Raw genomic sequence first — 24,825 nt, 5'->3', positions numbered from 1 at the left:
GAGAAAGAAATAAGAGAAAGAGGGAGGGAAAAGGAGAGAGGGCGGACAAAGAAAGAAAAAGAGAGAGAGGGAGAGAGCGGGAGAAACAAAAGAGATAAACGGAGAAGTCGTGAGAGAGGGGGAACGAAAGGGAGAGGAAGAAAGAAATCAAAGAGAAATAGAAAGACAGAAGGAGAAAAAAGACTAAAAGTATGAAAAGAGAAAGAGAAAAGGAAAAAAGGAAGTTAGAGCAAATGAAGTTAAAAAGACACAGAGCGAGAAAGAGACAAAATGCAACAAAGGAAGAGAAAAATAGAGACACAGAGAGTGGGAGAAAAGGGGTGGAAAAGAGAGAGAGAGAGAGAAATAAATAAATACAAGTACAATGTCTTTGTGAGAGGAACCTGGCTTTGGCAACATCAAGTGGTCATATTTCAACCTGCAGCTTGTTTTTCTCTTGCGCTTCTTTGAGTGTTGTCTCGCGGGCCGGATTCAATCCCTTAGCGGGCCTGATCTGGCCCGCGGGCCGCCTCTTTGACACCTGTGTCCTAGAATGTTGTATCTTGTTGAGAAACATCCAATCTCCTTTGAAGGTGAACCTTTGCCACAGAAGAACACTTCTAAGGTAACTCAGCTTTGAGGTCCTTGGTTCGAGATTCCGTGGCGGCGTAGCTATTTACAGGAAGGCGAGGTTTTCCTACTTCGGGCGGAGTCATACGAACGGCGTCATGACGGCGGAGGAATGGCGCAGCCCCTGGATGGCGGCGTAGGGCCCCTGCTGGAAGTAATGGTGGTAGCGTGGCATGTGGAAGGACGGGAAGGCAGGGCCGGCCGCCTGCAGGGCACCGGGCCCCAGGGGCATACCCAGCCGGCCGTACGGGGGCAGCGAGCCCTGGATGGGGTGCGGCAGGGATCCTCCCGCCCCCATGGTGGACAGTGACGGCGGGGGTTGGAAACCTGAGAAACCCGCCGAGGTGCCGCCGCTCACCCAGGAACTCAGCGACAGGTTGTCCGAGGCGGTGAAGGCCGAGCCTGTAAGCATCGAAATGTAACCCCTGTTAGAACGCGAGATAAAAATAAAAAATAATAGAATAATTCAACATTTAAATAAAATATCAGGTGAATTGGCCGGTCCCAATTGTCCCTAGGTGTGACTGAGCGAGTGAGTTGTCTGTCCCCATGTGCCCTGCGATTGGCTGGAAACCAGTTCAAGGTGTCCCCTGCCCACTGCCAGATGATTGCTTGGATGGGCTCCAGCACCCCCGCGACCCTACTGAGGATAAGCGGGGCAGCTGATGAGATGAGATTAGCTTTGAGGTCAGCACGGCGGCGCAGTGGTTAGCGCGTGTGCGGCACAGTTCTGAGGTCATAAGATCGAACCCCCTGTGCGGAGTTTTGCATGTTCTCCCTGTGATATTTGGAGAAAAAAAATAATTTGGTTTTGACACACCTCCTGCAACAATAGGGCCCCAACTCGGGTTTGAACTGGGCACAGGTGTGTCCAAGCACCAGGGTTGGGTAGGGTTACTTTAACTGGAATACTTTCAATTACTTTTGGATTACTCCAATACCAAATATGCTAATAAAAGACAAAAGAGACGAAATATGAATAAAATGACTCAATTTTGTGCAGGCTTGGGGAGTAACGGAACTCATGGAATGGCAAAAAGCTGTTTGGATTTATTTTCATTTTGTTTCTGTCGCATTTTATGTTAGTTTTGCCAGAGATCAAAGAGATCAAAGCCAGGAGAGAAAGCTTACCACGTGTTGTGAGTCATCATTTTATTCATATTTAGTTTTTTTTTGTCTTTCATTAGCATATTTGGTATTGGAGTAATCCAAAAGTAATTGAAAGTAATTAAGTTAAAGTAACCCTACCCAAACCTGGTCATTGCTGACCGAACACAGTATAAATGCCACTGTCGCCCGGACAAATTTGGAACACGACTGAATGTCTGGATGAAATAAACAACGTGTCCCCTCTCATTTCGACTCTCTCTGCTCTCTTGTGTACGTTTTGGGGCGAGGCCGGTAGACGTCCTGCTCCGAAATACAATTGTTGTATTTTTTGTATTCTGATTATGTAACGCCTAGGGTCGGCAATATCACATATCGATAATCCAATACGTATAATAATAAAGTATTGAAAGTATTGACCTCTGGCGTGCGGCGGGTGTCCGTCATCGGGCATGTGGTCGTCTTCCCCGGCGTAGGTTCTGATGGGCGAGCGGGCGTACGAGTGCTTGTGGATCAGGTTCTCCACACTTTCCCTGCAGCAGAAGTCCCAAAAGCAACAGCCCAAAATAAATCTCCTTGTTTAATATAATAATATAATAATAATAATAATTTCCTTGTATTGTCATTCTGTGTAACAATGTACACAGAACGAAATGTCGATTGCACCTGACCCGTTGTAGCGAGCCGATGCAGCCGCAGCCAACAGAGGGCGCCGCCGACCACTTTTTAAGTCTTAGGAATGACTCGGCCGGGGCGCGAACCACCGACCTCCCAACACACTCCATATATAATTCTATTGTTTAAGGCGGGGGTGTCCGTCAGAATCCTTGGTTTCACTATCGCCCTCTGAGGCAAGAGGAATGCTTGCCTCACTCTGCATCTGCAGACACTCACCACAGTAATACATACTAAATGTATGAATAATATTCATAAGATATTGTGAAAATTCAGAGATGATGAAGGAGAAAATCCCAGTATTGTCATGTTAAATGAGAAAGAACTTTAACACAGAATACATATCTATTTCAGGGGTGTCAAACTCATCTTAACTCGGGGGCCACACAAGAGAGCAAACATTCACTCAGGGGCCGGATTTGTAGATTAGAGAGAAAGAAAAAAGAGGGAAAGAGAGGGAGAGAGAAGTTCAGAAAGAAAAAAGAGAAGAGAAGGAGAGAAAAGTTGAGAAGGGTGGGACAAAGAGAGAGAAAGGGAGAAAGAGAGAGCGCGTGAGAAACAAAAGAGATAAAAAAATAGTAAGAGATGGGAAAAGAAAGAAATCTAAAGAGAAATAGAAAGAGAGAAAGAGCAAAGGAAGGAAAAAGGAGAGAAAGAGAGAAGGGGGGCGCAAGGGAGAGAGAGAGAAAATGTAAAAAGGAAGAGAGAGCAAAAGAAGGTCAAAAGACACAGAGAGAAAGAGGAACAAAGAAAGAGAGATAAAGAGTGAGAGAAAAGGGGAGAAAGAGAGAAAGAAATACAATTGAAATAGGTCCACTTGATATTGCCAAAGCCAGGTGCCTCTCACAAACCCTTATTTCAACCGGCAGCTCGTTTTTCTCTTCTGCTTCGCTGAGCGTTGTCTCGCGGGCCAAATTCGATCCCTTTTGCGGGCCTGATCCGGCCTGCGGCCCGCCTGTCTGACACCCCTAATCAATTTCCATAATGACAGGTGAGGCACTGCCTCACTTGCCTTCCCTGACTGCACGTCACGGACATAATTCGTTTTGAATCAGTATGCATTTCATGTAGATTTTTGTTGTCATTTACAGGGTTGCTTGTTGGATCCCTTAACCACACAAGTAATAGGGGCACCATTTCCTGTGGTGTGTCTTGGGCAAGTACAGCCTGGTGGCGCCCATCCCTCCCCATGCCAACACATGGAAATTATTATTATGAGAAAGAAATCAAAACATTGTAATAATAAATAGTTATATTTTGCGTGAGAGGTGGATTTCTTTCTTTCTCTTTCTTTCCCCCTCTCTCACTATTTATTTTTTTGTCTCTTTTGTTTCCCACAATTTTTTCTCTTTTTATCCTCTCTTTTTCTCTCCTTCCTTTTCCCACACTCTCTCTTTCTCTTTTTTTGTTCTCTTCAGCTCTTTCTCCCTCGTGTCTTTTTACTTTTTTATGCTCTCTCTACCTTTTATCATTTTCTCTCTCTTTTCTCTCTCTCTTTTTCTCTCACTTTCCCCTCTTATCGTTCTACCCTTCTCTCTTTCTCTCCTCTTTGCTCTCCTTCCTCCTCTTTCTCTCTATTTTTCTTTGGATTTCTTTCTTTCTCTTTCTTTCCCCCTCTCTCACTATTGCTCTTTTTATCTCTTTTGTTTCTCACAATCTTTTTTTCTTTTTTCCTCTCTTTTTCTCCCTTTCTCTTTCCTTGTCCCACGCTCTCTTTCTCTTTTTTTGTTCTCTTCAGCTCTTTCTCCCTCGTGTCTTTTTACTTTTTTATGCTCTCTCTACCTTTTATCATTTTCTCTCTCTTTTTCTCTCACTTTCCCCTCTTATCGTTCTACCCTTCTCTCTTTCTCTCTATTTTTCTTTGGATTTCTTTCTTTCTCTTTCTTTCCCCCTCTCTCACTATTTATTTTTCATCTCTTTTGTTTTCCACATTTTTTCTCTTTTTATCCTCTCTTTTTCTCTCCTTCCTTTTCCCACACTCTCTCTTTCTCTTTTTTTGTTCTCTTCAGCTCTTTCTCCCTTGTGTCTTTTTACTTTTTTATGCTCTCTCTACCTTTTATCATTTTCTCTCTCTTTTCTCTCTCTCTTTTTCTCTCACTTTCCCCTCTTATCATTCCACCCTTCTCTCTTTCTCTCCTCTTTGCTCTCCTTTCTCCTCTTTCTCTCTATTTTTCTTTGGATTTCTTTCTTTCTCTTTCTTTCCCCCTCTCTCACTATTTCTCTTTTGTACCTCACAATCCTTTTCTCTTTTTTTCCTCTCTTTTTCTCCCTTTCTCTCTTTCCTTGTCCCACACTCTCTCTTTTTCTTTCTTTTTCTTCTTTCTTTCCCTCTTTTTTTCTTTCTGCTCAATATACCAGCCCCCAAGAGAATGTATGTTCTATTGTAAGGCCCCGGAGTTAAATATTGAGTCATAAAACGATTTTACGAAGGTGTGACATCATCCGTGTCATAACGGAATCCGTCGTTGTTTTAGTGTCAATGTTTAATGCGTTTTCCATCTTCGCCACCGGGGGCATTAGCTCATCCGAGTCTCCTCCGGCCCACTGACTCAAATTGGGTTAGTAAAGTGCAATAAGTGTCAGCAGACCCCGACCGACGCGTGGGCTTTTATCAGGCCGACCCTATGGCGAAATCCCAGCATGCATTGCGCGAAGGAGGGAGGGGGGCGGGGCCCGCCGGCTTCAATCACTCAGCGTCGTCCAATTGGATTAAAGCGCGTTTTGAGTGCAGCCGCGGGCTAATGGCGTTTGCCCTCCGCAGATCGATCCATCCGCTCGAATTCACAGCCCTCGAATACACTCGGACACCACCTCAAGGTTCGTGTGCATAAGTCAACACACCCCTGTTGAAATTTCGAGTTTGCACATACAAACTGCGTCATGTCTTTGTCATGAGCGCTCTCTCTACCAGCACCGATCATCTCCCTGCTCTGTCACCGCACATCGATCAGTTCCACCTGTCTGTTCTCGCTTAGCTGTTCTGAATTCAATAAACTGGTCTACTTGTGATCCCAAGAGCCAAGAAGAAATCCGGAGGTTTAAGAGCAATCTTCATTCTGTTAAAATCTAGGCTTAAAAAAGTCTATAGCAGGGGTGTCAAACTCATTTTAACTCAGGGGGCCATACAATAGAACAAACATTCTCTTGGGGGCTGGTAGATTGAGCAGAAAGAAAAAAAGAGGGAAAGAAATAAGAAAAAGAAAGAAAAAGAGAGAGTGTCGGACAAGGAAAGAGAGAAAGGGAGAAAAAAAGAGGTAAAAAAGAGAAAAAGATTGTGAAAAACAAAAGAGATGAAAAATAGTGAGAGAGGGGGAAAGAAAGAGAAAGAAAGAAATCCAAAGAAACATAGAAAGAGGAGGAAGGAGAGCAAAGAGGAGAGAAAGAGAGTAGGGTAAAAAGATAAGAGGGGAAAGTAAGAGAAAGAGAGAGAGACAAGAGAGAGAAAATGATAAAAGGTAGAGAGAGCATAAAAGGTAAAAAGACACGAGGGAGAAAGAGCTGACGAGAACAAAAAAGAGAAAGAGAGCGTTTGGGACAAGGAAAGAGAGAAAAAGAGAGGATAAAAAGAGAAAAAGATTGTGAGAAACAAAAGAGATAAAAAGAGCAATAGTGAGAGAGGGGGAAAGAAAGAGAAAGAAAGAAATCCAAAGAAAAAAAGAAAGAGAGAAAGAGTAGAGAAAGAGAGAAGGGTAGAACAATAAGAGGGGAAAGTGAGAGAAAGAGAGAGAGAGACAACAGAGAAAAAAGGATAAAAGGAAGAGAGAGCATAAGAAGGTAAAAAGACACACGGAGAGAAAGAGAAGAAGAGAACAAAAAAGAGAAAGAGAGACAGAGAATGAAGGAGAGAGGGATTAGAGAGGTAGAGGAAAAGGAGGGAGAGAGAGAGATAAAGAGCGACAGAAAGAAATACAACCACAGCGTCTTTGTTCGAGGCACCTGGCTTTGGCAACATCAAGTGGACATATTTCCACCTGCAGCTTGTTTTTCTCTTGCGCTTCTCTAAGTGGTGTCTTGCGGGCCGGATTCAATCCCTTAGCGGGCCTGTTTGACACCCCTGGTCTAGCCAAGAATGACCTATATTTTATGTTGACAATATCTATGTATTGTCTGTCATTTTTATACTATACTTTAATTATTTTATTGTATTTTTTTTAATTGTTTGTTAATACAACTTCCATTTTGGCCTGGTCATCCTGGAAGGGGGACTACTATTCTCAAGGTTTTTTCATTTGCTTCATGTTGAGGTTTTTGAGTTTTTCCTTGCCCTCATGTAGGTTTCAGATCAGGGGATGGTGCAATAATCGTCTGTACTTGTAAACCTGACTTGACTGGAGATGAATGTAACAGAGAACATAATCAGACACAAAATGGCATCCCCAGAATCCCCTGTACCTCTCCATGTCCGTCAGCCGCGAGGAATCCCGAAAGCCTTTGGCAAAGGGGTTGCTGTCGATCTTCAGTTTGGTGATCTAACGCAGACAAACGATCAAATAACAGTTACTTCTCGCAAAATGTAGAATTTCACACGGAGAACCTGCGAAATATGGAAAGGTGGTTGTGAGCAATGTTCCCTGTCATTTTCCTTAGGGGTCTGAGCCTTCACACAAAGTCGGTGAGCAACGCTTGAAACAACAGTGGGCAACGGCAATCCCAAGTGTGGCAACTCAGTCATTGTCAAATGTCCAAAACTTGACATCAAGTTACATTTTGCTGAGTTTGCGACAATGCAAAATTATTTTTCAGTTTTGAATGAATTGACTCATGTTTTATTGCAAAGGTTGTACAATTCTTTCACAAGATATCCATTTCTTTTTATTTCCTGATATATTTTGTCGCATAATACTAACATTTTTGGGGGCTTATTGAGTCGGTTGTAAGATACAGAACTGTACTTAATCACATTTTTTTGTGGAAGTACAATGTTGGCAACAAGATTCACTTGATATAATTATTTGAATGCAACACAAACTTTTTCTTCTTTTTTCCGTGTTTTTTTTCTACTTTTTTTAAAATTCCTTTAAAAAAATCTCATTGTGTTTATTTTTTCCGCGCTGTTTGTCACGGTCACCATGGCTACCAGTCTGCCGCGCCCCCGAACTCAGCTGCAGCAGATCAGCTGATTGCTGGTCTGCTATTTAAGGCTGGATTTTGGGTTTGGCGGGCGCTGGCTCATTACACAATCCCAGGTCTGTTATGCCTTGTCCTGTTTTAGGTTTAAACATTTTCCGTCTGTTATGCCTTGTCCTGTGGAGTTCGTGCCGGAGGAACTCTGTATTGTTCTGTTTTGGTCCCGGAGTATTGGGCGACTTTTATTTTGTTAAATAAAACTTATGATCGTCAACGCATATGAGTTCTCCCTTCCTGCCTCCTGCCTCCGTTCTGGTCCGGTCACCCCTTCCAGTTCCACCACGCCACGTGACACTGTTACTTTTTTTTTTGTTCTCTATTTACTTTTTTCCCCACATTTCTTTCTTTTCTTTTTTTTGGGCTTTTTTCTAAATGTTTTCTTTTTTTTTCTCTTCCTTTTTTTTCTTTTTTTCTCAACTTTTCACTACTTTTTCATTTTAGTATTTTTTTCTTTTTGTTCTATTCCCCCCTTCCTTCCTTTAAGTCATTTTGTGCATCATTTTACATAATATTTGGTCATGTTGGGATTAAAGAAGCAAAAACAACCTGAAGAGCCGTATCGGACCTTCGGTTCCTTTTAGTGAGCCGAGCCGAAAAAGCCGGTTCTCGACAAACTCTACTAACTCTACTCCACTTCCTTCTACTTCAACTCGACTTCAAATCACCGCATTTAGGACACAACGTCAGGGGAACTCGTGTATTTTGACCTTCATGCACTGTAACTTTGACTTAAGTCGCTTCTTAATGAGTCATTTTGAGCCCTGATTTTTGTGCGCCGGCTAGATTTTCTCGTGCGCTGAGAATGTGCGAGCAGTGCGCAATTGCCCAATGGTGCAATAAACACAATGAGATTTTTTTTAAAGGAATTAAAAAAAAAAGTAGAAAAAAACAGGGAAAAAGGAAGAAAAAGTTTGTGTTGCATTCAAATAATTTCCAATGATATCAAGTGAATCTTGTTGCCAACAAAAGACCCATCTCAAGAGACTAGTGTACAACTTACCAGCTGGTTCTGGTAAGCGGTGACGGCGGTAAAAACGGTTTCCGTAAAGACGAAGGTGCGAAACTCTTCCGACTTGAAGTTGAGCAACGAGGCCGTGTGCTCTTTCTTCTTGATGATGTGAACCCGGGGCTGGTACTTGTGCATGGAGTTCAGGATGATCTGTTTCGAAAAAATTCCATTTAGTAGTCCTGTAAATATGTTTTCTCATTTACCAATACACTCGTGTTTTTCTTATGTCAATTTAACTGTGACAAAATCGAAATCACGGGTGTCGAACGGGCGGCCCGCTCAGGGATTGAATCCGGCCCGCGAGACGACACTCAGAGAAGCGCGAGAGAAAAACAAGCGGCAGGTTGAAATATGTCCACTTGATGTTGCCAAAGCCAGGTGCCTCGAACAAAGACGCTGTAGTCGCTCTTTATCTCTCTCTCTCTCTCCTTTTCCTCTACCTCTCTAATCCCTCTCTCCTTCATTCTCTGTCTCTCTTTCTCTTTTTTGTTCTCTTCTTCTCTTTCTCTCCGTGTGTCTTTTTACCTTCTTATGCTCTCTCTTCCTTTTATCCTTTTTTCTCTGTTGTCTCTCTCTCTCTCTCTTTCTCTCACTTTTCCCCTCTTATCGTTCTACCCTTCTCTCTTTCTCTCCTCTTTGCTCTCCTTCCTCCTCCTCTTTCTCTCTTTCTATTTTTCTTTGGATTTCTTTCTTTCTCTTTATTTTCCCCTCTCTCACTATTTCTCTTTTTATCTCTTTTGTTTCTCACAATCTTTTTCTCTTTTTCTCCCTTTCTCTTTCCTTGTCCCACACTCTCTTTCTCTTTTTTTTGTTCTCTTCTTCTCTTTCGCTCTCGTGTCTTTTTAACTTCTTATGCTTTCTCTACCTTTTATTATTTTCTTTCTCTTGTCTCTCTCTCTCTTTCTCTCACTTTCCCCTCTTATCGTTCTACCCTTCTCTCTTTCTCTCCTCTTTGCTCTCCTTCCTCCTCTTTCTATGTTTCTTTGGATTTCTTTCTTTCTCTTTCTTTCCCCCTCTCTCATTATTCCTTTTCTCTCTTTTCTCTTTCTCTCTTCCTACCCTTCGCGCTTTCTTTTATTTCTCTCGCTCCCTCTCTTCCTTTCTTTCCCACCCCTTTTCTCCCACTCTGTCTCTGACTCTTTCACTCTCTGTCTCTCTCTTTTTCTCTTTCTTTGTTGCTCTCTGTCTCTTTCTCTCTGTGTGTCTTTTAACCTTTTTTGCACTAACTTCCTTTTTTCCTTTTCTCTCTTTTCTCTTTCTCTCTTCATGCCCTTCGCGCTTTCTTTTCTCTTTTCTCTCTTTCTGTCTTTCTATTTCTCTTTGGATTTCTTCTTCCTCTACCTTTCTTTCCCCCCTCTCTCATGACTTTTAATCTCTTGTTTCTCACGCTCTCTCCCTCTCTCTCTTTTTCTTTCATTGTCCCGCCCTCTCTCCTTTTCCCTCCCTCTTTCTCTTATTTCCTTATTTCTCATCTCATCTCATCTCATCATCCGTACCGCTTATCCTCATTAGGGTCGCGGGGTCCTTATTTCTCTTTTTCTTTAATCTACTAGTCCGGCCCCCGACAGAATGTTCTATCGTGTGGTCCCCCGAGTTAAAATGAGTTGGACACCCCTGATCTAAATGATACAGACAAAACATGACAGATGTGTCACTTGAAATAAACGATCGTTTTAATTGTTGATAATAAGAATAATTAAACAAAAATACAAACTGACGTGTCCGTGCTGGTCCAGCTCGTTGTTCGTGAGTTTGACCTTCTCGAAAGAAACCATTTGCTTCATCAGCTGCTCGCCGCTGAACGGAGAGTCGGGATGTACGTACAACCTATGAACGCAACACCACAACACGGTCGTCACACGCATATTTGATTGGCTGGGAGCAGATAAAAAACAGATCCTGAATAGCCAATTGGTGCTAAGGGAATTATTCAAATTACATTTCACGTTTGGTTTTAATTATAACTTATTATTTTGTTACAGTAGAAGAAAAATGGGAAAATAATAAAGACCACAGAATAAAATATTTTAATTATTATATTTAAGAAAACTCGTTATGTTATAATTTGTGATCAGCCTCCGCAAGTAAAAATAGTCCCGCGTGAGGAAGGAGAATGCAGGTGAAGCGCAGTGATATATACAACGAAAGCTTCCGATTTTCTCTCCAATCAAATCGTTGGATTGGAAGTAAATTGTTTTTTCGAAGTCCACCTACGCGAGTAAAAATAGTCCTACGTAAGCACATAGAAAGCGGTTGAAGCGGAGTGATATATACAATTATAGCTTCCGCTGGTTCACTGCCATATTTGACTATTCAGGGCTCGAGTCTTTTGTGTTCAACTTTACAATTTTTTTTCTTTTTCTTTTACAAAATTGCTGGATTTTCAACTAATTTTATGAATATTATTAATACAATGAGTGTCCTTGTGTAAAACAAGTGAACAAAACGCCCCCAACTAGCAGGTTGTCGCCTTGCATGGCTGACCCCGCTATTAGTGTGTGTGTGTGTGTGTGTGTGTGTGTTGTAAAGCGCTTTGAGAAAAGGTCTTTAGTGACTTTAAAAGCGCTATATAAATGCAGACTATCTATTTATCGATGTTTCTCTCCAATCAAATCGTTGGATTGGAAGTAAATTATGTTTTCGAAGTCCACCTACGCGAGCAAAAATAGTCCCACGTAGCGTGGAGAAAGCGGGTGAAGCGGAGTGATATATACAATTATCGCTTCCGATGTTTCTCTCCAATCAAATCGTTGGATTGGAAGTAAATTATGTTTTCGAAGTCCACCTACGCGAGCAAAAATAGTCCCACGTAAGCATGCAGAAGGCGGATGAAGCGGAGTGATATATACAATTATAGTTTCCGATGTTTCTCTCCAATCAAATCGTTGGATTGGAAGTAAATTATTTTCTCGAAGTCCACCTACGCGAGCAAAAATAGTCCCACGTAAGCATGGAGAAAGCGGGTGAAGCAGAGTGATAAATACAATTATAGTTTCCGATGTTTCTCTCCAATCAAATCGTTGGATTGGAAGTAAATTATTTTTTTCGAAGACCACCTACGCGAATAAAAATAGTCCCACGTAAGCATGGAGAAAGTGGGTAAGGCGGAGTGATATATACAATTATCGCCTCCGATTTTTCTCTCCAATCAAATCGTTGGATTGGAAGTAAAAAAAAAATTCGAAGTCCACCTACGCGAGCAAAAATAGTCCCACGTAAGCATGGAGAAAGCAGGTGAAGCGGAGTGATATATACAATTATAGATTCCAATGTTTCTCTCCAATCAAATCGTTGGATTGGAAGTAAATTATTTTTCCGAAGTCCACCTACGCGAGCAAAAATAGTCCTGCGTAAGCATGCAGAAGACGGGTGACGCGGAGTGATATATACAATTGTAGTTTCCGATGTTTCTCTCCAATCAAATCGTTGGATTGGAAGAAAATTATTTTTTTCGAGGTCCACCTACGCGAGCAAAAATAGTCCCGCGTAAGCATGCAGAAGGCGGGTGAAGCGGAGTGATATATACAACTGTAGTTTCCGATGTTTCTCTCCAATCAAATCGTTGGATTGGAAGCAAATTATTTTTTCGAAGTCCACCTACGCGAGCAAAAATAGTCCCACGTAAGCATGGAGTAAGCAGGTGAAGCGGAGTGATATACTGTATACGATTATAGCTTCCGATTTTTTTCCGTTGGAATTGTAAAATGATATTTACTTCTACAAAGTCGTTTTCTAAACAATAATAAATTTATGTATTTATTTTTTGAATAATTCTGTAGGCCAATAGTCACCAACCACGTAGCCCGTGATTGGCGAAATCCGAGAAGTATAAACCTTTCTTTACATTTTCACAATTTTTACACAATTAATTACTGTATTACACATTAAAACTAAACAATAACCCATTTTTATATGCTCAATGATTATTTTAAAACATTACAATACTGTATAAACCCGTTTTAATATGAATAACAACGGTATTTTGAAATAATAATCATAATTGTAAATGGTAAATGTTCTGCATTTATATAACACTTCCCAAAGTGCTTTACAATGTGCTTTACACTCACCCATTCACACACACATCACGCAGCAACAATAAACAATAATAATAAAAACAATAATTCATTTTAACTGAAAGTGGAAATACTTTTTAGCCCCGGGCGGGCTCGAAAAATAACCTACCGGTGATGGATCATTGTGATTTTCTATTATTTAAAAACAAAACAAAAAGTAGATCCTATCATAGCCTATATTGCAATCCCGTTTTGTATAATCACAACCTGTTAATAACATAGTAATAACATGATAATGATTTTGGAAATGCATTTAAAAAAGGGAATCCCTTTTGCGTTAAAAATTATTTTAAAAAAGTATCTCTCGGCTTCAGAAATGTATGTTATTTCTACAGTAAGCTTTATTTTTCTTACCTGGCAGGTAAAGGCGGGTCAGCCTTGCCGGCGACCAGCCACGAAGATCTGTGGTAAGCGTATCGATAGCGCTTGTTGTCCACCGGGACGATGTCCATTAATACAATATATTTGCACTCCTGCTCCACACCCGAAAATGACACCCGGATTGTCGGGAACATCCGCCTGGAAAAGCACAAAACGACGCAATTTATCATTAATCAATTATTAGAATAGAATAGACTAGAATAGAATAGAATATATTTGGATTGGAGTGGAATAGAATAGAATAGAATAGAATAAAACAAAATAGAACAAAATAGAATAAAAAAAGAACAAAATAAAATAAAATAAAATAAAAATAAAAATAATAATAAAATGAAATAAAATAAAACATAGAATAGAATAGAACAGAATAGAATATATATTGGATTGGAATGGAATAGAATAGAATGGAATTTGTTGGGATTGGAATAGAATATAATAGAATAGAACAGAATAGAATAGAACAGAATAAAATAAAATAAAATAAAATAAAATAAAATAAAATAAAATAAAATAAAATAAAATAAAATAAAATAAAATAAAATATGGGCTCCAGCACCCCCGGGACCCTACTGAGGATAAGCGGTGCAGCTAATGAGATGAGATAATATAATATAATATAATATAATATAATATAATATAATATAATGTAATGTAATGTAATGTAATAGAATAGAATAGAATAGAATAGAATAGAATAGAATTTATTGGGATTGGAATAGAATAGAATAGAATAGAATAGAATAGTCTTTATTGTTATTGATATCAACGTTGTGAAACAATATATGCAACGAGATTAGACATGGCACTCCAGGGTAGACATATATTACAGACTTTGAAGAGAAAAATGATTAAAAGACTCGGGATAAATAGGAAAAATCGAACTACAACGGAGTGCTTAGAAAACTCTCTACGTTATAATAAAAATGCAATGAAAAAGAATGGTGCACTGTATTAATAGCGCAATGAAAATAGGCGCAACAGCAATAATACAAAAAAATATTGTATATCATTCACTCGGTACAAATGTATGCATATTTTTTTCACAGTTTCATTGAATAGTATTTTTTCAGAGTTTTATTCAGCAACAACGAAGGGAAAACAACTCAAATTGTCAGAAGACATATATTTACTGTTTTGTGCGTTCGTTTAGGGTTGTGATGGCCCTGGGAAAGAAACTGTCTCTGAGCCTATTCGTCCTAGTTTTGAGGGTCCTGTAGCGCCTACTAGAGGGAACAGGTCAATGAGGTGGTGGCCAGGGGGGTTATCTTTTAGAATGGTAACGGCTAAAGCCGGCAACGTCTTCTAGACTGGAAAGAGAGCAGCTGATGATGTTTTGGATTAGTATTATAACGTGAGCAGACATTTGATTCGAAGGCTTCTTTCAAGGCTGTCACTAAAATTAGGGCTTAAAAAAAGGGATTATCCAAAAGAAAAAGTTGATAACAAACAATAAATTGATTGATTGATTAAGATTTAAATTCGCTTTCTCCGTATAAGGTACAATTAATTAAAAATCAACAACTTTGATAAACAATCGAGAAAACAGAACGAACAACAAGTTATTTTAGATATTTTCTTTTCATAAAACAAAATAAAGCTTCACTTCGAGCTATATTAGATTAATAACTTTGGATATATTTAGATGATATTATAAACAGTATAAATGATATTGTATTAGAGTAATAGCTTATTCATCCGTAAATGTTTTAAAAATACAAAATACACAATTATCTTAATAGAAAAATCATGACAAAAGTATCCATAGTCCTCCTTGTTATTCTTTAAAAACAATCATGACGTCAATTCTTTTAGAAATGATCGGACATGAATTACTGCAATGGGCCTCTATTTCAAACCTTCGTATACTTTTGTTGATTTTCTTTAGGCAAAATAATAACAAATTGATATTCTAAATTTTAGGAGAGGTTTTTGCTTGGAGTGCTACGTCTAATCTCGTTGCATGCAATTTCCCATAACGTTGATATCAGTGGCGATAAAGACAATTCTAATTCTAATTCTAAAACCATGACAAATATGACCCTATTCAATAATGATCTAAATATATTTGCATACACTGTAAATTATAAAATATATTCATATTTTAATTATAGTATTGAAGCAAGTATAAGTATTACATATAAATTGATTGAACTACAATGTCCAGGGACGAGTATACAATTCAAAAAGCTCACAAATGAATTTCGTATCGAAATGTCCACTGCGTTTTTAACAACTGTTCATTGAAAAAAATGAAAAGCACCATTTTATTTTATCGCTATCTTCCACAACGAAAACCGTATTCACCATTGCGCTAAACATTTTAATGATCCGTATAAAATATTGAAGCAATTGTCCCATACTTTTTATTAGAATTTACACAAGAAAGAAAAATACCTCACATTTGTTAGTAAATTATAATATTTATGCTTTTCTAGTATTGTATTTGGGAAATAACTTCGATCTCAACTTAATAATGATAACAACGATAATAATAACCATAGTAATAATAATAATATTAATACTATTAGATGTATAACAAAATATAATCTATTCGCGTTATAAGTAATTGTTCGATGACAATAAATACAATTCTAATCAGGAACACATTTATTTTATATTATAAAAATACAAATAACCCCATTTCGATCGGTAAATAATATCAATGACGAATAAAAAGTTGATTTTATATATCACAAATGTAGTACATACATGTCCTCGTGTATATTTTACTTTGGTCCGATTTGAACTTTATTACCGGAATATATTTTATATTGTTATTATTTATGAAACTGGTTTTATATTCACAAAATATTAGATGGGTTCGACTCGTCTAATTTTTAAATGACTAAATGACGTAAATTAATTAAGAAATAAATGACGTGTTTCGATTCCGTAGCTGGTGGCAAGGTTATTGATGGTCCCCCACTTTATTTTATCTCATTGCAAATTTCTGAATGATAGTTTTTACAAAAACTTACGAAAAAAATAAATAAAAGAAAACCTTAACAAAGCGTTAGAATTACAATTATAATTTCCCATTTTGCCTTTGAAACATTGTGATTAAGGGCTATACAAATAAATGTGACTGGAATCTAAAACATATTCGTGGATATGGTTTAGAACGAGATTAGACAGGGCGCTCCAGGATACACCCGTAATAAACACTTAAAAGGTAAAAATTACGATTAAAATGTCAAAATAAATAGGCAAAAAAATATTCATTACCTTCCCGACTTGGTAATGATCATTTCGGTACCAAGCTCGTGGAACTTGTCCCAAAGTTCTTTAGTTTCGAGGCTGCAGGAGATGTTGGCCATTTCCTCGCTGCAGGGGAGCGGGGGGCTGGTGGGGATGAGGGGCTCCGTGCACGTCCCCGGGGCCGACAGAGGCGCGCTCCCGACCGGATCGCCTCCCGCTAACGGCTGCAGGACGTCCAGAGACGAAGAGGGCGAAGAGTTGAGCTCCGATAACGCTGGCTGGCTGCAGGGCGACTTTTCCACGAACTGCTCTGCGAAGGCGATTGTGCAAGTGGAATTTACTCGTAAACATTTTATAAAACACGTATTTTAAATTCTCCTTTACAAAAATTGCAAAAAGATCATATTTTATTGACCATAAACCAAATATCAAACAAAATCTGCACAACTGTCAACCTCAGCCAATCGCGCCCCTTATAAACGATTGCAGTTCTCTTAATTAAGCGAGAATAATGATGAAATGATGATCTGCATTTTTATATAGCGCTTTTCAAGTCAATGAGTTCCCAAAGCGCTTTACAATGGGCTCCACATTTCCCAATAGCGGCCTTGCAGCCATGTAAGGCGCTAACCTGCTTAACGGGGGTATTAGGGGTTCAGTGTCTTACCCAAGGACACTTCGACATGTAACACGGACGAGCCGGGATTCGAACTGGGATCCCTTGATCCCAAGACGAGCGCTCTACCTCCTGAGCTAAAATAAAAGTATTGTTGCTTATTATACTTAACAGTGCAGGATTTCAAATACTTCGAGTACCCATATGTTTTTCTCTAAAACAGAAACTGTTATAACTGTCGCCAGTAACTGAGATGATAAGGATTAGAGGCGAAATGGGCAAAACGACACTGGACAAACAAAAAGAGTTACTTAATTATATATTGTTTTAATTATATTTTATAGCAATACTTGTTATACGGCGTACACAGTTCGAAACGATCAAAAATAGGATAAAATACGGAGAAAACGTATAGGTTGACAGGTATGGAATAGAATAGAATAGAATATTATAGAATATATTTGGATTGGAGTAGAATAGAATAGAGTATATTTGGATTGGAATAGAATAGAAAAGAATATATTGGGATTGGAATAGATAGAATATATTAGGATCGGAATATAATATAACAGAATAGAATAGAATAGAATAGAATAGAATAGAATAGAACACAATATATTTGGATTGAGTAGAATAGAACAAAATATATTGGGATTATAATAGAATAAAATAGAACAGAGTAGAATAGAACAGAACAGAATAGAATAGACGTTATTGACATTGTTGTGAACACTGTTTGCAACGATATTGGACATTGCGCCCCAGGATAAACAAGAAAAACACCTAATAACGCATAAAAGAGAACAATGAGATAAAAAAATGTCGGGATACATAGGCAAAAATAATTACAAAGTAGTGCTTGGAGACTGGTCTAATTTGTAAGTGCAATTTGTTTTATAATATGAGTGCAATTAAAACCAGAGCATAGTTAAAAAGTGATATTTTACCCTCTAAAATCAACATCAACAATAACAAAATTCTACTTAATGTTAATTTTTACTGCTGGAAATATTTTTACTAACACTTCACAATATAAACCTAAAAGTAAATTATGTAAAATAGGTCTTGTATAAACAATTGCCAGTGCATGTTTCTATTTATGACGTATTCACAGAAAAATGATTAATAAGTATGTACAGCGAACACATCACAGACTTTAATAAAATAGCGAAAATAAACAACAGGATTACAAGTTGTCATCATTTACAACATGGATTTAAAAATTGTACTGCAGAATATTTGCATCTCGTCAGTTTACTCCTTTGGTAGACGGAACTAACATAATAAATTCCAGATTAAAATCCAAACATTGTCAGGTAAAAACATGATTTAATTGGTAGAAATGCTAATAAAAAATAAGAGTGTATTTTAATTATTATTTTTTTCTACTTGGAGTATTAGAATCCTAGTTATCACGATAAGTAAAAATCTTAAATGAACAGAAATAATATCTAAATAAAGATTTTCCTCTCCTTAAATAGGAAAAAGGAAGAGAAAATAGAAAAGAAAAAAAATCGATGTTTTTAACAGAAGAGAAAAACAAAAAAAGAAGAAAATAAATCAATGCAATTGCACTACAGTATTAGCAAAAATAATATAAAATCTGGTTTGTTTACATTTAGACAATGTATACTTAAAATACCGCTGATAAAAATTGTAAAAATGGGACACGTTTATTGACAGTTCTTTAAGAACTCTGAAAGTTGGCCCATGGTTTGCGTGTTTGACTGACAGCTTATACGTTTCCCCGTAGTTTATACGATTTTTCATCGTCTCATATTATGTACGCCGTATTTTTGTACGGGATTTTTTTTTCTAAATTTAAAAAAAACATAACTCTTTTTTTTTTAGATTGCTGTAATCTAAACCAGATCATCTCATTGCAGATTGCTAATATTGGCGCGGTATTCTGCATATTCTGTCTTGCTGTGAGTAAATAGGTGCCTCGCATTTGTAAGGTTTATTATCGCTTTAAAGGAGAATTGCAATCATTAAGCATAGCAATTGGCCGAGGTTGCCAGGTTTGACGTTGGGACAATGCACACTTCTAATACCGCTAGTGAAAAATTAAGCGGAGCAATTGGCCGAGGTTGCCAGGTATGACGTTAGGGCAGTGTACACTTCAAATACCGCTCGTGAAAATCGTAAAACTGACACTCACTTTTTGACAGTTTCTTGCAAACTAAGAATTGTTGTGTGCGGGTGTTGCGTTTGCGTACCGAGGGGTTTGATGGTGCTGGTGCCGTTATTTTCCCTGCCGGCCTCCCTCTCCTTGCCGGGCTTCCCGCTGGACATGAGCGCGGCGATGGAGAAGGCGTTCGCCCGCGACGACAGCTGCGGTTTGGGGCAGCTGCTGCACTCCATTTCGCAAAGAAAAACTCGTTTCTCAAAAGTGATAAATCCTTTTTGATTTGCTGCTCTTTATAAAGGTGTTCGCATGATGGAGGAGAAGAAGAAAAAGCGGGTGAAGGAGATGATCCAAGACTTCCAGGTGACTTCGAGAAGACAAGAGTTTAGGGCCAATTTGAGCCATTTTGCCCCGCCCCGCTCTCTCTGCTCCAATTGGATTGCAGGAAATCCTACGTCACTAGCCCGCCGTGGTAACCAATCGGAGGAGGCTTTTGGAGAAGTGGGCGGGGCAGGCCGGGAAAAGACGTCATGGTCAGCTTGAAGAAGGGTCCCCAAAGTGGTGTCCGCGGGGACCCGGGTGCCCCTTAAGGACAGTTGAAGTGCCCGTAGACCAGTGCTGGGTCATTGTGATTTTCTAATAAACGATTTTTTTCATTGGTTGACTGAATCTAATTAACCTTATTTTTTGATGATTAACCCAGTATTAACGTAGTAATAACATAGTAATGACATAGTAATAACACAATCAATTGTTATTTTAGAAATTCAAATACATAAATTACACTTCTTTAGCTTCAAGGACAACAACAAATTTTATTCAAGTATTGCTAATTATCTTTAAGCAATTAATTAAGAGAATAGAATGGATATCTATTCGTGTGTTAAACAAATTTATTAATTGGTCTTTTACAGGAAATAGAACAAACTAAGCTCTAATTTATAGGTTTTATAAAACAAATTGGCACAAAAATGTGCCGTTTTTTTAGCTAGCTATCTGGCTAACTTTTTAGCTTTGCAGCTAGCTATCTTCCTACATTTTTAGCGATTTAGAAAGCTATCTTCCTAGCTTTTTACATCTTTCACATGCTATCTAGCTAACGTTTTATCTTTTTTTTTGCTAGTTATCAAGCTAAATGTTGGCCTCCTTTCTAGCTAGCTATCTATCTTTCTATCTGGCCACTTAGTTGGGTTTTTACTGTTTTAGCTAGCTATATGGCTACCTTTTTACTGTGTAGCTAGCTATCTTCCTACATTTTTAGCTATTTAGCAAGCTATCTTCCTATCGTTTGACATTTTTCACATGCTATCTAGCTAAAGTTTTTTTTTTTTTTGCTAGTTATCAAGCTAAATGTTGGCCTCCTTTCTAGCTAGCTATCTAGCTTTCTATCTGGCCATTTAGTTGGATTTTTACTGTTTTTGCTAGCTATCTGACTACCTTTTTACTGTGTAGCTAGCTATCTTCCTACATTTTTAGCTATTTAGAAAGCTATCTACCCAGCTTTTTACATTTTTTTCACATGCTATTGAGCTAACGTTTGATCTTTTTTTTTGCCAGTTATCAAGCTAAATGTTGGCCGCCTTTTTATCTAGCTATCTAGCTTTCTATCTGACCATTTAATGTTTTTTTTACTGTCTTAGCTAGCTAGCTGGCTACCTTGTTAGTTTTGTAGCTAGCTATCTTCCTACATTTATAGCTATTTAGCAAGCTATCCTCCTAGCTTTTTACATCTTTCGCATGCTATCTAGCTAACGTTTTATCTTTTTTTGCTAGTTATCAAGCTAAATGTTGGCCTCCTTTTTAGCTAGCTATCTAGCTTTCTTTCTGGCCATTTAGCTAGCTTTTTACTGTTTTAGCTAGTTATCTGGCTACCTTTTTATCTTGTAGCTAGCTATCTTCCTACATTTTTAGCTATTTAGCAAGCTATCTTCCTAGCTTTTACATTTTTCACATGCTATCTAGCTAAAGTTTTATCTTTTTTAGCTAGTTATCAAGCTAAATGTTGGCCTCCTTTCTAGCTAGCTATCTAGCTTTTTATCGGGCCATTTAGTCGGCTTTTTACTGTTTTAGCTAGCTATCTCGCTGCCTTTTATTTTTTACCTGTTTACTTTTCTAGTCAACTATCAAGCTACTCGTTAGCTAATTAGCAAGCAGTCTGTATAAGTTTCTCGTTTAGAAATTCATATTGAAGTGGGTGCCCTTTGCGCATGGACGTAACCAGCCTGTTTTTGGGGGTGCTCAATTACCCCAAACTCAACGAGAGCACCCACGAAAATAAGAGCATTTTTAAAACTCTGTTTTCCTTAATAAAAGACAGGATATGCTTAAATACAATGTAAAACACTAGCTAAAAACAAAAATGTGAACAAGTGTCGGAAATACTCCATTGCCTTGAAATGGTTCGGTCCATTTGATTCCTAGCACCGCTCTCGCCACCTACCCGCTCCTCTTTCGCTCAGGTAGTGTTACTTGCGGCATCGTGGGGGAGTCTGTGGAGGCTCCAGTGTATTATGGAGAGAGTACGGTGTTACCAAAAGCCAAGGAGTTCCAATATTCATTTGATAAAAACAGCCTTAAAATAAACATTGAATTGATAAAAACAGCCTTGTAATATAAACAGCTTTTAGCAAAATATTTTAATTAAAATGCTATCACAATCGAGTTTTATATCTTATGTCACTTAAATCCAAATGCCAAAAATGATTGTAACCAGCCAGGCACTCTGGGTGTTCAGCACCCCCAAAGCCCTGAACCAAAAATCTTCCCTCATGGGTCTCTTTTTGAAGCCGAAAGCTACTTTTTTGTAACTAGCTAGCACAAAGTGCTACAAGTCTCATAAGTGTTCCTAAAATAACATGTTATTACTATGTTGTTACTATGTTATTACTATAAAACTGCCAGGTCCCTGCCATTACTGTACATGTTATAATAGGCTCAGACATCTAAACATCATGAAATGACATTTCCAAGAAAATCACAATGACCCATGATCAGGGTTGGGAGGAATACTTTAAAAATGTAATCCCATACAGTTACATGTTCAAAGATTTCATCAGTGACGTCATCCGAATACCATCTTAGTAAAGAAATGTAACTTGATTACTTTCAATTACTTTTGGTTCCCTCCAATATGAAAAATGCTAATAGAAGACGAACTAAACTAAAGATAAATACAATTACAAATTGTTGTTGAGGATAGATCTATAATGTAACCTTGAAAAGGAAATAGAGGAATCCAAGATCATTTAGATAAGGGGTGTCATACTCATATAGAGAACAAACACTAGTAGATTAAAGAGAAAGAAAAAGAGAGATAAATAAATAAGAGAGAGGGTGGTACAAAGAAAAAGAGTAAGGGAGAAAGAGAGAAAAGAGAGAGAGAGAGAAAGAAAGAGAGAGAGAGAGCGGGAGAGAGAGAAAGAGAGAGAGATAACGTGCGAAACAAAAGATAGAAAAAGAGAAATAGTGAGAGAGGGGGAAAGAAAGAGAGATAGAAAGAAATCCAAAGAGAAATAGCAAGAGACAAGGAGAAAAAAGAGAAAGAGAGAAAGAGAGAAGGGGAAAGCAGAAGAGAGAGGAAAAGAGAAAAGAGAGAAAAGGAAAAAAGGAAGAGAGAGCAAAAGAAGTGTCACGAGAATGGCGTGGTGGCGTGGAAGGTGACCGGACCAGAACGTAGGCAGGAGGCATGAAGGGAGAACTCAAATGCGTTGACGATCCATAGGTTTTATTTAATAAAATAAAAGTCGCCCAATACTCCGGGGCAAAACAGAACAATACAGAGTTCCTCCGGCACGAACTCAACAGGACAAGGCATAACAGACTAAAACAGGACAAGGCATAACCGAACGGGATTGTGAATAATGAGTAGTAATGAACCCGCAACCGCAGAACCCACAATGCAGCCTTAAGTAGCAGATCCACAATTATTGGAACTGCTTTCAGCTGTTGCCCAGAGGGCGGGGCAGACTGGTCACCAAGGCGACCGTGACAAGAAGATAAAAAGACACAGTGAGAGACAAAGAGAAAAAGAGAAAAAGAGAGACAGAGAGAGTGAAAGAGAGAGACATAGTGAGAGAAAAAGGTAGGAAGAGAGAGAGAAAGAAACACAAGTACAGCGTCTTTTCGAGAGGCACCTCAACTGGACATATTTCAACCTGCAGCTCGTTTTTCTCTTGCGCTCCTCTGAGCGTTGTCTCGCGGGCCAGATTATGTCCCTTGGCGGGGACACCAGAGTGTCCAATCACCCCACATGTCTCTAATTAACCTCACCCTTCATAAGGACGTTTTCGACAGCACTCAGTGTCAGTGATATTTATTTTTCACCGTAACCTTTTTCCAGTCCATCCTTCTTTCTGAGGTTTTTTGTTTGTTTGTTGTTCTGACCTGTTTATTGTTGTTGTCAAGATTGAAACTTGAAATTGTATTCAGGTAAATAAAGAAACACACTCTGAGTCAGGTATTGATGTTGGGTAGCCCTTTCATCAAAGGCGTGTCTCATCTGAGCAATCCCTAGATCTGATTCAAAGATCTGCTCAGAGAGGAATCACACACACCCAATCACTGCAGGCTCATTCATTAAAAACACAGGCATAAAACAATTTATCTGATTGGCTTAAACAAGATCACATGAATACATGAAATTATTCTGATTGGCTTAAACAAAATCACATGAATGCGTAAAACGTATGATGGTTCTCGCTAGATGGCATGCAAGCATAATAAATGAACAATCAGGAAAGTGAAACTTTTGTAACATAAAGGTACAATGAGTTATCTGTAAAACCTAGGGAGCGTAGAAGGGAGGCAAGCTTGTGACCCAGACTTCCTGGCACTTACGTGAAGGACATCTTATATTTAGCGGGTTAGAGGATACAAATGTTGTAAGAATATAAACAGCACTTAGATATAATCTTCGGCTCTCTTTAAGGTACTTTTGGGGATAAAATCATACAAAGATACATTCAAACTACAATCAAACTATAATTTCCCTTAAAGTTGTTTGCTACTTTGTTGATGATTTTCCTATTAAATGCCATTGCTTTTTCCTGCTTCCTGCGTTTGGGTCCACCACAAAATCACAACAATGATTTGAGTTTAAAACAAATATTCAAAATTAACTTTCAAAATTAATTACTTTCGCGGTTGCCATGGTGCCCAATTGGCCGCGCCCGTTCCTGATTGGCTTACGTTCTCCACTTAAGCGGTCTGCGTCCAGCGATGGTTGTCCGAGAGTACTCTTTGTATCCCTGAGTGTTTCTCCAGACTACAAGGTACCCACGACTCCTCTTGCCTGATTCATGCCTGCCTTCCGTTTTTGACCTGTTTCCGTTCCACGTTTTGCAACCTACTCTCCCGCCCCGGCCATCGACTTACCCGCTAAGCTGCACCTTCTGTCTACCCGTCACGGAGCTGCCATTCCGCCCGAAGAGCCTGACGACCGACAAGCGCCGACGTCCCAAGCCAGCTCCAACATCTCTTTCAAATAAAAACTCTTCTGAAACTAACGCTAATGGATCCAAGAGTCCGTTCTGGTTCATGACACATGGGTTTCGACTCGGTCCTGTTCTTGTTGGTATTGTTCCCATTTATTTTGTCCTGTTTAATTTCGGGTTCCAGTTTTGTTTCCGTCTATTTTTGTCCTGATTATTTTCTCCAGTTTTTGTTCCCGTCTAGTTTCTCCTGTTTATTTTCGATATCCTGATTCATTATCTATCCTGTCTGTCCTGTCCTTTCCGGTATCGACCCCATCTGTCCGATATCAACTCGGGCAATTGGAATCGATCCCGTCGGTCTCTGGCTTCCTGTCTTTCCACGCCAGACCGCTGCCGAACGTGCATGACTCCTCGTTTCCCGTAAAATAAAAGGCTTGTGAGAGAACGTCACGCGTTTGGGTCCTGAT

At 38.8% G+C, this 24,825-nt stretch overlaps 1 protein-coding gene across 1 annotated transcript; it reads right to left on the bottom strand.

Annotated features, from left to right (window-relative positions):
* Positions 1-629: 629 nt before the first annotated feature.
* On the bottom strand, positions 630-19,250 carry tbx20 (T-box transcription factor 20). Its single transcript, XM_088328132.1, has 8 exons — positions 19,018-19,250; positions 16,210-16,492; positions 12,958-13,122; positions 10,246-10,354; positions 8,519-8,677; positions 6,784-6,860; positions 2,137-2,249; positions 630-1,011 (listed from the first exon to the last, which is right to left on the bottom strand). Exons 1-8 carry the CDS (start codon positions 19,160-19,162, stop codon positions 692-694), a joined length of 1,371 nt encoding a protein of 456 aa, XP_088184258.1. The 5' UTR covers positions 19,163-19,250; the 3' UTR covers positions 630-691.
* Between the last annotated feature and the right edge of the window lie 5,575 nt (positions 19,251-24,825).

Source organism: Urocampus carinirostris, chromosome 2 (genome assembly GCF_059441175.1).
Source record: "Urocampus carinirostris isolate Australia breed hairy pipefish chromosome 2, RoL_Ucar_1.0, whole genome shotgun sequence".
Classification (NCBI taxonomy): Eukaryota; Metazoa; Chordata; class Actinopteri; order Syngnathiformes; family Syngnathidae; genus Urocampus; species Urocampus carinirostris.
This window is presented reverse-complemented; position numbering and strand designations above follow the sequence as displayed.

Excerpts from the sequence above, each read along its gene's own strand:
- tbx20 (XM_088328132.1), bottom strand. The coding sequence starts at position 19,162 with ATGGAGTGCAGCAGCTGCCCCAAACCGCAGCTGTCGTCGCGGGCGAAC. Across the intron at positions 10,355-12,957 it reads GACCCGCCTTTACCTGCCAG|GTTGTACGTACATCCCGACT; the intron begins GTAAGAAAAATA and ends TTGCGTTCATAG. Across the intron at positions 1,012-2,136 it reads ACACCCGCCGCACGCCAGAG|GCTCGGCCTTCACCGCCTCG; the intron begins GTCAATACTTTC and ends CGATGCTTACAG.